General features: G+C 33.9%; 1 protein-coding gene across 5 annotated transcripts in view; it reads left to right on the forward strand.

Moving 5' to 3' along the window:
* LOC149793122 (disintegrin and metalloproteinase domain-containing protein 10-like) overlaps positions 1 to 14,409 on the forward strand; it is a 122,217-nt gene that overhangs the window by 74,922 nt on the left and 32,886 nt on the right. For all 5 annotated transcript variants that reach the window (XM_089967031.1, XM_089967028.1, XM_089967030.1 and 2 more), the window contains exon 14: positions 2,702 to 2,807. In XM_089967031.1, coding sequence (XP_089823157.1) covers positions 2,702 to 2,807 — 106 coding nt within the window. The remainder of the gene's footprint in view (positions 1 to 2,701; positions 2,808 to 14,409) is intronic.

Consider the following 14,409-nt stretch of genomic DNA (forward strand, 5'->3'; position numbering starts at 1 on the left):
TCTCCACTCTATGCCCTTTCAGTCTTGGTCTTTGTCAAAGAAGGATGGTATGTTGGTTGTTGGAATTTGAATGAAAATATCAGGCTGTTTTATATTCTAGACCCTCTGTTACTAGTTGGAGTAAGTAGGGAATAATCTCTTTGGACTTGGAACTGGTGTTTCAGGTGGGATGTGTTCTTGTAGGATTTGTGTGAAATAGATGCCAAGTTCAAGCTGAAAAGAGATTTAATGCACCAAACATGCTGTAAAATCAAATGAACAAGATGTTGTTTCTTTTACCTTAAATCTGATACAGATGCATACAACTAGTCATTAAATATCCAAATTACATAATTATCGTTTTAATGAAAATGAACAAAATCCATGAAGGGATCTTCTTGGATTGCACTGTTCACTATGCTTGGACTGTCTGTTTTCCCCCATTTTCTTAATTCCATATATAGCTAAGCTCTGGATTGTCCAGAAATAGTTGTATGCCCATTATGTTCCATAATATTTCTTGGTTGAGAGGTTAAGAATAAGATTGGCATGTGACTGCATTGCAGTAGTCTTTATGAAAAAAATGTTGAACAGATTTATATAACATATTAAGGTAGCTTTCATTCATGTTTTATTAACATTTGTGACTAAAAGAAACATTTGCAGTCACAGTGATTCTTGTAAGCATGTGCTTCCAGTCACAGATATGTAGTGGCATTTATCCTTTTAAAATTGCAAAGTTTCGCTAAGATTGGATGTAAAATGTTGGGTAAATGACATTTTTAATCACCCCAGTATCATGCTCCAATTGTGAAAGTCATCATAGTGACGGCAGACAAGAATATTCCATTGAACAGGCTTTTAAATCTACAAAATCCAAGACAGAATTCAAACAGAAAGTGAAGCTTTTAATGAAGAAAAAGACAAAATTGTCATGACATCAAAAAAATGCTTGAAAGCTGAAACTTCGGAAAGAGTGATGACTTTTATATTGGAGTAGCATCAAATTTTAGACTTTGACTTCCACGCTGTTAGGCATAAGAGAGGATTATAGTACTTCCATGCTGTTAGGCATCATATAGGATTATAGTAAAGATGGTTATTTATTTTGTGTTTTATGCAAATAACATGTCAAATGGACCACATAAATGATATATATAATTTTATTAAGGGTTGGCACATTATGATCACACAATTGGCCCACATTATCAAATAAAGGGTACCAATTAGCCTCTTGTTTTGTCAAACCTGGTTGAAACACTGTAAGAATATATAGCAACACAGTAACTGTGGGCAAGTATTACATATATAAAGTTGATTCACCCCCAAATAACTGCATAATAATGAATGAATAAAATTCCAAAAGACCTTTTCTACTGCAAATGGTCTTATTTGATCCCCAAGCGCTGACACAAGTTGTAATTTCTTAATGTAGAAACATGTTTTAATCCTTTTTGTGAATGTGTTACTGGTTTATATCTTTCCTGTAGCTCCAAGAATTCAAGACAATAAAGATAGCAAGGCTGGAAACATTTCATTGTAATGATTATAGTTTCATAACATTTAATATTTTCTACAACAGCTGCCATATTTATGTCAAAGCAGAGCATCTTCATTCAAGAGTTATTTGCTGCTGATGATAGTGATTATTTATTGGTAGAAATTGATGAATAGGATCATGTAATGAATTAGATGATGGGATATATCTGATAGTGGAACATGATCATTTGAATTAGATGATAGGATATATTTGATAGTGGAACATGATCATGTAATGAATTAGATGATGGAATATATTTGATAGTGGAATATAATCATTTGAATTAGATGATGGGATATATTTGATAGTGGAACATGATCATGTAATGAATTAGATGATGGAATATATTTGATAGTGGAACATGATCATGTAATGAATTAGATGATGGAATATATTTGATAGTGGAATATAATCATTTGAATTAGATGATGGGATATATTTGATAGTGGAACATGATCATGTAATGAATTAGATGATGGGATATATTTGATAGTGGAATATAATCATTTGAATTAGATGATGGGATATATTTGATAGTGGAACATGATCATGTAATGAATTAGATGATGGAATATATTTGATAGTGGAATATAATCATTTGAATTAGATGATGGGATATATTTGATTATGGAACATGATCATTTGAATTAGATGATGGGATATATTTGATAATGGAACATGATCATTTGAATTAGATGATGGGATATATTTGGTAGTGGAACATGATCATTTCAATTAGATGATGGGATATATTTGATAGTGGAACATAATCATTTGAATTAGATGATGGGATATATTTGATAGTAGAACATAATCATTTGAATTAGATGATGGGATATATTTGATAGTAGAACATAATCATTTGAATTAGATGATGGGATATATTTGATTGTGAACATAATCATTTTGATGAATTAGATGATGAGATATATTTATTAGTAGAACATGATCACTTGATGAATTATATGGTGGGAATATATTTGGTAGTGGAACACGATCATTTGAATTAGATGGTTGGGATATATTTGATAGTGGAACACTGGTTACAGGTGATATCATGTCCATCCCATGTCATGTTTAACCAAACATGTAACAGGCAAATAGGAATATTGCATTGGCAAGAAAGACTAACTTCATAATAATGTTAGTTGCTTTAGCTAATCATAGTTATCATTGTTGTAGGAGTGTGCTGGATCCCTTTGTGAGCGTTTTAAATGGCAGGAGTGTTTTCTGACTGGACCAACAGGTTCTGTGGCAGAAAAGGAAAAACTGTGCAAGCTTTCTTGTCGTAAGTATTTGGTAATGTATATTACAATGCACAGATGTTTTTTTATATAATTATTTTCATTGGTGGCTTCATACTTGTTGGTTTTAAATACTGTTATGACTCTATGGTCTTAAACTAAGTAACAGAAAAAAGTGAAATCCAACAAATTTAATAAAATTCAACAAATAATTTATTTCCCATGAATATGAAGTGACATGTTAAAAGCAACTTAGAGAATTGTGAATTAAATCCCAGTTAGCCATTTCACTGGTGTTCGGAATGAATTCCAGTCTTGAAGGTGTTGATGTACAAATAGCCTGCAAAGATGTTGTCTTAACAGTCTTGATTATCACAGTGATATAATTTTTTTTTAACTGTACAGTTTTATCCAACAACAGTATTTTATTCCACTCTACTGCTTTTAAGAATTAATTAATAATAGACAACAAGCTAACTTATTACCTTTGAAATATATAATACTTAAATGATAGGTTTTTCTGGGCCAATTTGACAGTAAGGTTTCAATAGAACCTTTCTGCAAATAAGTCTTGGAGAATGACAAAAGATAGTTGTTTTTACCTATAACTTTTTATTTTTAATTGGGGCCAGTTCTACACATATTTTCTTTTAAATGTCTCATAAATGCTGCCACACAAGTATAGTAAAAGCAAATAGATTGGATCCATAATTGGAGGGTTTGACAGGGGGAGCATAATTTATTCCAACCCTTCATTATGAATGTCTTCCATTGTACCCCAAATCCATGTGTTAAAAACCACGTTTATTGAGGATTGGTGTAATGTCTATATTACAGACCCAGGAAATTCTTTCAGATAGAGTATTTTTACGAGGCCAGGAGATGACTTTCACATCACTATTTGGTGCATTATCACTACAGAATGGTTACATGATTGGATAAATATAATGGCAAATTAATTGTATGGGGTCCGATAATTATAGACACAAAGTTGTCATGTTGCAGACATGTCATGTTAGCAAATGATCATTTCAAATCATTTATGAGATGTGTCAGCAAAGATTGTTGATTTGGAATCTCTCATATATATATTTTACTTGTGCAGCTTATATAGTTGCTGAACAATAATCTTGATTTTGTTGCAGAACAAAATAACACACGTATGTATTATAGCCTATCCCATTTTCTTGATTCTTGACTGTGTTGCTATTCCTAGGCTTATATTCTTGCAAAGTCAATATCTACTTTGGATGCTAGTATGGATGTAGTTTACTACTTTCTAAAAATATTAATCTCTGGTAAAAAAAATAAAAAATTCTTCTGATAAATGCAACAAGGACATTTATGTATTATCCACATGCATTATCATGCGAATAATGTGATATTCTATCTTAAATCACATTGTAAAAATTCAGCAAAATTGGTACATTGTGTAACCATGAATTAGCCTCTTGTGACATATACATAATATTTGGATTGTTGTCTTGTCAGGAGTCCCTGTGGTTCAAAAGTAAAATACACAGACTTAGCAATATAATGCCATTTTTATGGTTAATGCAAGACACAATATATATAATAGATTTTTTCTTTTCTGCATAATGTTGGTGTAGAAATGAAATGGAGGTGGGGTAATGTTTAACACAGAGAAGAGGAATTTCCCATGGAGAACTGTGAAAATAGCTTTAATTTCGACCGAGTACAGCCAATGATAATTTTAAATATGTTGAAAATCCCATGGCTACTTTTGCCAATTTATCTACTTTATTATGAATCAATGAAACTGCATGTGCTCTAAGATGCCAGCCTTTGTTCCAAGGTTTTATCTGGTGCATTGTAATCACTTACAATAACTGTATATCATATTTAAATAGCCACACTTGTCCAGGGTTAATTTGGTTGATGTCTTAAGCAGTTTACAAAAGTAAACAAAACCCCATAAATATTTTACAAGCATAAATATGGAAGGAAAAGAGAATTTCGTTAAGTAAATCTTTTAGGAAACTTAATCTAGGATTAGACCACTTTAACCACTCAATTAACAGCAAAGTCATTACATTGTATAATTTGCAATTTAATCACTCAATTAATAGCAGTCATTACATTGTATAATTTGCAATTTAATGACTCGATTAACAGCAGTCATTACATTGTATAATTTGCAATTTAATCCCTCGATTAACAGCAGTCATTACATTGTATAATTTGCAATTTAATCACTCAATTAACAGCAGTCATTACATTGTATAATTTGCAATTTAATCCCTTGATTAACAGCAGCCTTTACATTGTATAATTTGCAGTTTAATCACTCAATTACCAGCAGAGTCGTTATGTTCTATAATTTGCAATTTAATCGATTAACAGCAGAGTCGTTACGTTGTATAATTTGCAGGTTACAGATGAATATATTAGGCCCTCTTATTCGGACAGCTAAAAGAACAAAATTCCTTGATAATGTGAATATGTGAAGTTGAACAAAATGGTTTAGATCTTATAGATAAAATAGTGCAATTATGAAAGTACCGTAGTGTAGATTATATAGATTTGCAATGTGAAGGCTGTTTCATTGAAACACATGGGACCCAGGGAAGGCACTTTTGAAGTGAGGTACTCACCCATAGATGCAATTTATAATTTTCTTATCATTTTAATATGAACTCTGTGAAATCAAATTTATAATTTTCTTATCATTTTAATATGAACTCTGTGAAATCAAAGTACCCTAGCATATATTTTTTAAAAACTGCCTTCCCTGGGTAGGTACCATGTATGTTTAAGTGGAACAGCCCTGAAATAAAAAGAGTAACTTAGTTGATTATTCTTAGGCAATGGACAGATAGATACTGTTATGCCCTCCATCTGTTCATTTGTCTGTCTTAATCTACAGCCTCCTGAATCGCTTGAAATAAATCCTCAAAACTCTGCAGCCGGCTGGTTCATATTTTAAATATGTGTGATGGGGGTATTTCTTTTTGGCATTTGCTATTAGGGTTCTTGAGAAATGGATCAGAAAGTCACATGTACTCAAATTTAAATTTGTGACATTTTGAAATATTTTTAATTTAAAAAAATTCATCAGGAAGATATGTAATATATATAACTGATTTGGGGTTGTTACTGCTGGGTCACATTTAAATAGCAGAGCAGAGTGGACTCATGAATGATGTTTTAAATTCAAATGCAGAAGATTTGGGAATTGCAAATATAAGCCAAACAAGTTTTCCTTAATTGGTATTTTGATAGTTTAAGCTTTATAGAGCAATGTAATAAAAGTTGTTCTCTGCTTTATTTGCATTTTGTCTTCCTGGTTTGTATCATACCTGCCATACTCCCAAGCAGTGTTGTGGAGTTTTGGGGCTCAAAAAGTGTGTTTTAATGTCACAAAGGGGTCAGTATATGTGACCTAACAAAGTGACATTGTCCAATTGAAAATAAGCTACTTTTCATACAAGCCTCTTTAAAAATACTGGAAATTCAAATTTGATAAAGACCAAGCAAGAGCTCTATATTCTTTGAAGCATTTAATACATCTACAAACCAAATATAACTGGTGGATGTAAAACATTTTCAAATATCATCACCTCACACATGTGCCCACACACACACAACCACATATACATTAAAAAAAAATCAAGTATACCAAGTGTTTGTTTTTAAAATCCATTTGACAGTGGAATATTTTCTTAATTAGATGCAATCTTTGCTGCTCTCAATACTTCTGTAACAAGATAACCGGGTGGGATATTTCGGATTAACAACAGAACACGTTTTGACGACACATATATGGTTTAATGTGGCGATTTATATGAGTAGTGGATGATGAAGATATGTGCGTATTTATAATCCAAATATTGGATCTATTTAACAAAAAAACCGCACAGTTTCAAAGATGAAAAAAAATGTACAAATAAATTTAGGTCAGTAACCCTAAAACACAGGATAAATGATTTCACAAATGATTCAATAATGGAAAGATGAATATAGTTCACTCAAATAGTAAACAATGTAAGCGTTTACACATAGTAAAAAAAATGTATTCGCTCAAGTAGCGAAATTATGTCACTAAACAAGAACGGATATACAATCTATCCTTCCAGTCCTGAATAATACACTGGGTCTTACTAACCCAAAATTAGCATACAGCTAAAAATACATGTGTGGAGATGCACTCCGTCACCCGTGCACCATATCCGCTCCACAGCTCCTCCGAATCAATTTCACAACCAATATAGACTCCGGACCCTCGGAATACCATGATCACTTGAAACATTAGACCCTCTGGACACTTGAAATATTAGACCCTCCGGTCCCCCTGGTCCTTTGACGGCTCTATGGCTGGGTCACCTTAGTCACTCTTGACATTCCGGACGCTAGACATTAGACGCTCCGGCACCTTAAACGCTCCGGACACACGGATGTTTCTACCCTCTGACAACACCGGACACCCCGGATATTCCTACCATCAAAAACTCAGCTGAAAATATACCCGATACAGTGTACTAAACTTGATACAGACATAACGTAAGGATGTTATACATGGTAAGTTAAAAAGATTATATTATAATGGCAATTACAAAACAGAGGTTCAATAGTAACCTAACCCTGCTTGATAAGACAATAGTAAACAATTCTTTAAAAAAAATGTAGCTTTACATTACCAATATAAGTCCTGCACTACGTCGCAACAAGAATAAAAAATGCACGCATTATGGTATGTAAAGAAACTACAACAAACATGCAAAGGAAAATATGGTAATACACTAGTTATCACTTAGAACCCAAAACATTACCTACCCCTACAGCTGGAGTTGTGCGAATCCTTTAAGCAGGCCGCTTGCTGACAAAACCATTAGTATTGTAAAGGTCCTTTACATGTAGTAACGTATTTATACCTTTAGAATTTTCGTTATTCTTTATCAAAGGCACCTTGCACGTGTGGCACAGGACGAATCGTACTCACGATTTCGAAATACATAGACCATATTATAATCACCCTCGGGTATCGTTGTACAGAGAAAAAGAAACGAAACCCGAGTACATGTATTTAATTAACAACATTTACACCATTCCGTGACAACTTCATTGGCTTGAGGGAGTGTGTTGTTTGAAGGTAATACAAATGTCATTTGTGCTCTCATCTTTGTACTCGTCAGAGACTAGATTATACTGTTGTCCATGAAGATTTTGTTGAACATTTTCTCAGCATAGAAATTTTTCTGCATCTATGTTTCTATGGTGTTGGTGCTGACACAGTGACTAATGTTGATATAGTGTGCAAAAAATTAAATGCTCCCCTTGCTGCTGAACTTCACAAAGTCAGACTATGTCTAGGAGTTCTGAGATTTTGTTTAGCATAGTTCTGTTTGTTTTGCAGTTAGTATTTATTATATTTTCCTAAATCACAGCAACATTTCAGCACATAACCTTTGTACACTATTCTATCTGCCGAAGAACATTTGCACATAATATATGGAGTAAAATCCAACTTCAAAACAAATGTTGCCACTTGTCACAGACTTTCCTATATTCTTTAATAATGGTGGCTTAAACGTTCTTATTCAAGGTATTGATGTGTAATAAATTTTGTTTGTCAACACATATCTATTTGGTTGTACCTGGCTCAAATGAATTGGTTCGTTCCACTCTGTGTACTTTACCTATGTAAATTAGTCTAATGGGCTCTACCACATTTAGTGTTCTAAGGACTGAACACAGCCTCATCCTAGTTAATTAAGTACCATGTTATGGTTACTTAACTCTGACCGCTTTTCCTTTTGATTGACTCCATGATAATCAGCTACCCCAAGGATAGTTTTACAAGAGCTCTTAAGCTGGACAGATTACTATTTATACAGACTGTACACTTTATGGAGGTGGAAAAAAAAATGTGTGGTTTTTTAAATTAGGATTATAAAAATTGTTTGTTTTTTTCTATTATAAACAATCATGTGAGGGGACTCAGAGTGCAGAATCACATTTTTGACATGACATGTTAGGGCAGGTATGGTACATGCTTGTTTTTCAGATGACTTGTTATGGTAGGTATGGTACATGCTCGTTTTCAAAGGACTTCTGTTCAAGAGCTCCTTCTCCCACCAGAATACTTTTCTCCCTATATTTTACTCTGAATTGCCCAAGAGATTAATCTCATCTTATGCTTGGCATTTCATCTGATATATAAATACAAAGCCAAAAAATAAAACTATTGACATATCAGTTCTCAATAGTTTACTTCTTGGTTACAGTGGAGTGCAAGCTTACTAGTTCTTACAGCTCAAAATCTTTTCTGCAAATTGAGATTTCTGAACATCTTTTTTAATGCTTGGTTGTTAACAATGATTTTTTTCAAGGTTTGGCATGCATTAGGGATTAAAATACATTCATCAAAATCTTGACTTTTTCTTGAAGGAATATTATCTAATTTCTAAAGAAATTTTAAGAATTCCCTCAATCTGAGGAACACCTCAGCTCCTGCTTTCAAGATCCAAAAAGTTTCCATTTGTTAAATTTTAAAAAGTGATTTTGCATCCTTCTGACAAACATATTGATAATGTCTGAAGTATTGTAATTTATGTACAATCTCAATTTGAGAGGAAATTTTTGAGAATTTTAGTGGAACTAGGCCTGGACATTGCTGCTCTCTTTAACATACACAAATTCATGTTTCTGCAACTTTTTTAATTTTTCCCATCAACTTTAACAAAATGTGTCTTAATAACTTGGTAGTGTTATTAAAGTACAAAATGAATTTTTACACCAAAATCTTTCATTTTAAGGTAGTTAACAATTATGGTAATCAGCAGGTGAACTACAGTCTGTTACGTCATTTAATTGTCTAGTTTTATAGATGTGAATTTTTCATGTGACATTACTGTAACTTTTATTAATCTATTATTTTACATCTGCCTACTTGTGGTCACTTTTCATAAGGTTAAAAAAATTGTTTCCTATTGCACTGGTTTTAAAATTAGGGTTGTCTTGTTATTTTTTGTGATTTTCTTTTGGCAATGGGAAAAAAAAATTTGGTCAGCAGTAAGAAACAGGGATGGTCTACTGACCAGAAACACGCATATTTGTTTTAGCCATATACAGAAATAAATTGCTTATGAGGGGATAGATCTTAAGGACACATGTAGAGGATAAAGAAAGCAATGTTATTATCCAACACCCATTTTGACTAGTGCAAGGAGAAATACATACATTATCATCAGATTATGAGAGTAATATTGCTGGACAATTTATTTTAATGATTCAGAAACTGAATTATAAATGTTCTCTATTTTGGAACTCAAATCCTTTCCAACTGGTTTAGTCATGTCCAAATGGCCAACCTTGTTTTACTTATATGTATATTAAAATCAATAGGACAACCTCCTGTACAATTGTCCATTCATGCATAACTAATCCATTTACTTGGCTGTATAGTTCAGAGATATGCAAACACAGTTTTAATTTTATATTTAATATTTATTCCAAAATCAGTATATTTTTAGGCTTTGATCAGTTTGTAGGTAAGAAGAGTTTATGGGATGGTCTTTCATCCATTATCCATATGCTGGTGATAAGTTTTTTACCGCAGCTTTTCCTAAACTACTTGGAGGACTGCAATGAAACTTTGCACCTACATTCTTTCCAGGGTCTCACTGGTCCTTTATGATGATGGTGCCACATGGAAATTCAGTATATGCACAACACAGGCTATCTGGAAATATTTTTATCAACCCTTCTGATTGGCTGGACATGTCAACATTGGGATTTCACTAAAAGATGACGCGATCCATTTTTTTGATCCTAAATGAAAATAGTATCTATTCGACAACCAATATGGCTATCATAGCAGCCATCTTGAAAATCCCATTATTGCTGCTACTTCTGAACAGAAAATTAAATTGACAAGGGTTTTCACCAGAACACATTTTATGATGTCTGGTTGGTCCTAAATAAAACAGGTACCAATCTGATGTCCAGTATAGCTGCCACTGTAGCCATCTTGAAAATCTTATCGCTACTACTCGTCCTGAATGGATGGTCTTATATCAACATGAGTTCTTTACTAAAACACTTGAAACTGATGCCAATCTGATAACCAATATGGCCATCACAGCAGCCATTTAAATTATTGCTACTTCTTATGAATGGAATAGCTGTAATGAGAGTTTCATGATATTTCTAGTTGGTCCTAAATGAAATGGGTGCCACTTATACATACAGTATGACCACCAGAGTATCCATTTGAAATTCTTGTTTCACAACTCCTTTAGAAGGGATGGTTGTTTAATCATGGGGCTGTCTACTAATTGACCTCAGTTGAATAATGAAAATGGTGAAGCTCAGACATCTAGTATGGCCATGACAATGTCGATCTTGAAAATGTTGTTATCATTACACCTGAATGAGTGGCTGGTCATATTGATATTGTTCTTTCATCAAAAGACTTCTAATGATGTATTGTTTCTCCATTATGGAAGTCTTGCTAATCTGATATACAAGATAGTCTTCATGGGAGCCATCTTGAAAATGTGACAGAAATTCATATCAGTATCTGATTTCCACCAGAAGGCTTTATACAGTCACTTGTTGGTCTGACACGAGGTCATGTTTGTCATGTGCATTTGTCCCCCTCTTATAAGGCCACCCCTTCTGTACTGGGAAAGTGGCCTTATAAGACGGGTGGCCTTTCCAGAGGGGAAGTAAATTTTTTGTGAGAAGTATATGTAATATATATATAGTAAAAAAGCTACATACTTCAAAGCATTTAATATCTTCATTTAATATCTTCGTTTAAAAGTAACATGATTATTAAAAGGTTCTTCTTGTTATAATAATAGACTTATTTCAACTGAATATACATTAATAGTTCTTATTCTTGACGTAAGCGTGATATGCGAGCGGGTATTGTCATGTACATTGCAAAATCATTCAAAAATGTTATTTAAATCTTGGTACGTACATAATTTTCTTTCCATTTGCTCCATTTTTCCCACTGCTGCTAATCTCCTTACTGGTTATGATGTTGTAAATTTGAGTTTTTTCAACATAAAATTGTTTTTTTTTATAAATCTTTTCTACATACAATTGTTTGGCAAGTCCCCATCTCCCCCTATTTCGTCAAGTAGAATAACTTTCTTCTAAAGTCTTATAGTCTCTGATTATGTGATGACATGTTAATGTTTGGTAATGATTTATTCGGATGTTGCTAACTGTATGCGATTTAATTATGCAGACGAAACATTTGTTAATTGGACAAAATGCATTCTTTGTAAAGGAAGCCATAATTGTGTTGTCATGTGATTTTTTGGTCTTTGTCTGGTACTGTTTTGTTCAAGCTTAATTTCTGTGTGTGTGTTAATGCACAAATCTATTTTTAGGCTATGATGACATTTACGTCTGGTTGTAATTATCAAAGAGAAGAACTTGACAGATGTGTGAAGCCCAAAACATTATCATAACATTGTTAAGCCCATTTCCTGTAAACGTCGACTTTTATTGACAACGATACAACATTAATCTAAATGTTACATGTTTTGTAGTCAACACTTCTTTCAGTAACTGAAACTTGACATTGGGAGACATGTATGGATGGTAGAGATAATCTGATTAAGTACCTTACATCACGATATGAATTAATTATAGGTTCTGTATACATTTCAAAAACAAAGTGGCCACTCATGAGGGGAACATTCTACAATTTTGTACTAATATGCTGGCCGCTGGTCACGTTAGAGGGGTGGCCATTCTTGAGGGGTACTTTTGAATACAAATTCATCGGTGCCAAGCGATTCTGGCCGTAAGAAGCTGGTGGCCACTGGTAAGGGGGACAGTTCAAGAGGGGGACTACTGTATGAAAATGGTGCCAATCTGATGTTCACAGTAGCAAATTTGAAAACAGAGATAATTTTACCACTCAGCACTTAATATGAAGAAATAATTCTTGGAAATTCTTTTGGCCAGTAAATTGCCAGCCACTTTCAAGGATTGTTGTTTAGTTGCACTGGTCCATCAGCTCCTAAATTACTTCGAGTATTACCTTGAAATTTTATGCACACATTCAGCCCATGATCTGGTTGGTCATATATGAATGTAGCGCTGATCTGATGTCCAGTATGACTACCACAGTGACTATCCTGAACATTTTGTTATGGCTACTCCTCTTTAATGGCTGACCTTATCATTGGGTTTTCACTGAAAGGCTTCTTAAGATGTCTAGTTGGTCCTGAATGGAACTGGTACCTATTTGATATCCACTATGGCCACGACTGCAGCTGTCTTGAAAGTCTTGTTACAGCTACTCCTGAAGAATGGCAGCTGGTCGTGTCAGAATGGGGTTTTCACAAAAAGACTTTATATAAAATCATGCAGACATGATATCTACCACAGACTGCTCCGGTGGCCTAGTGGTTAGAGCATCTGCCTCGGATGTGGAATGTTGTGGGTTTGATCCCCAGCCGAGTCATACCAAAGACTTATAAACATGGTACTAACAGCTGCCTCGCTTGGCGTTCAGTATTAAGAGGTTAGTTTAAGGAATGGTCGGCCTTGTGTCAGGATAATGTGACTGGGTGGGACATTATGCTACATGTCTGCAGCATGATGCCACATTGATACACATCACTATAAACTGCCACATTGCAGACATCGTAGCGATATGACTGAAAAATTGTTAAAGCTACGTTAAAAAGCCAAATCACATCACATATCTACCACAATGGTCATCTTGACAATCTTATTGTTACTCCTCCTGAACGAAAAGCAATATTGTCATGAAGTTTTTATCCGATTTAATTGGGTTCTAAATGAAATCGTTGCCACTTGCACATCTAATATGGCTACCACAGTGGCCAGCTTGAAAATCTTATTGCTATTCCTTTTGAGTATCAACAAGGAGGGATTTACTGATGTCATATGATGTCTAGTTGGTCCTAAATGAAAATGTTAGCATTCAGACATTCAGTATGGCTGCCACAGTGGCCATCTTGAAAATCTTACTATTACTCCTGAGGGAATGGGGTTTTAACCGAAAGACTTCGTATCCTGTCTAATTGGTCCTAAATAAAAATGATGCCAATCTGATTTCCATTTTGACTGCCAAAATAGCCATCTTGAAAATCTTGTTATGGCTGCTTCTTTGGGATGACTGGTTATATTGATATTATGCTATGACCAAAATGACTTTTGATGTTTAGTTAATCCTAAAAGGAAATGATGCCAGTCTGATGACCAATATGGCCACCATAGCAGTCATCTTTTTTATTGTTACTTTTTCCAATGAATAGTCATATCAACAAGGTAATTTCACCAGAAGACTCTTTATGATGTTATATTGGCCATAGACCAGAGGAGCTGATGCAGTGACCTTTCTTCTGCCATCAGTCTGTTGAAACAAGTTTGTTACAGCTACTGCTCATAAACTTCAGGAAAGATTAACATGAAACTTTACATACAAATTCATCAAAGGTCTAGTGGGTCCTAAATGAAAATAGTGCCCCTGAGGCATACTGTATGGCAGAAATTGTTCCATCTAAAAAAAAATACTATTATTACTATTTCTTGTAAACAGACGGACAAATCAACAATGGATTTTGCTAAAGACATCTTACATTTTCTCATCCAGAATATCCATCCTTTACTGTGACTTCCATCACTGAT

Source organism: Sinohyriopsis cumingii, chromosome 8, assembly GCF_028554795.1.
Source record: "Sinohyriopsis cumingii isolate HCF-2022 chromosome 8, ASM2855479v2, whole genome shotgun sequence".
Taxonomy (NCBI): Eukaryota; Metazoa; Mollusca; class Bivalvia; order Unionida; family Unionidae; genus Sinohyriopsis; species Sinohyriopsis cumingii.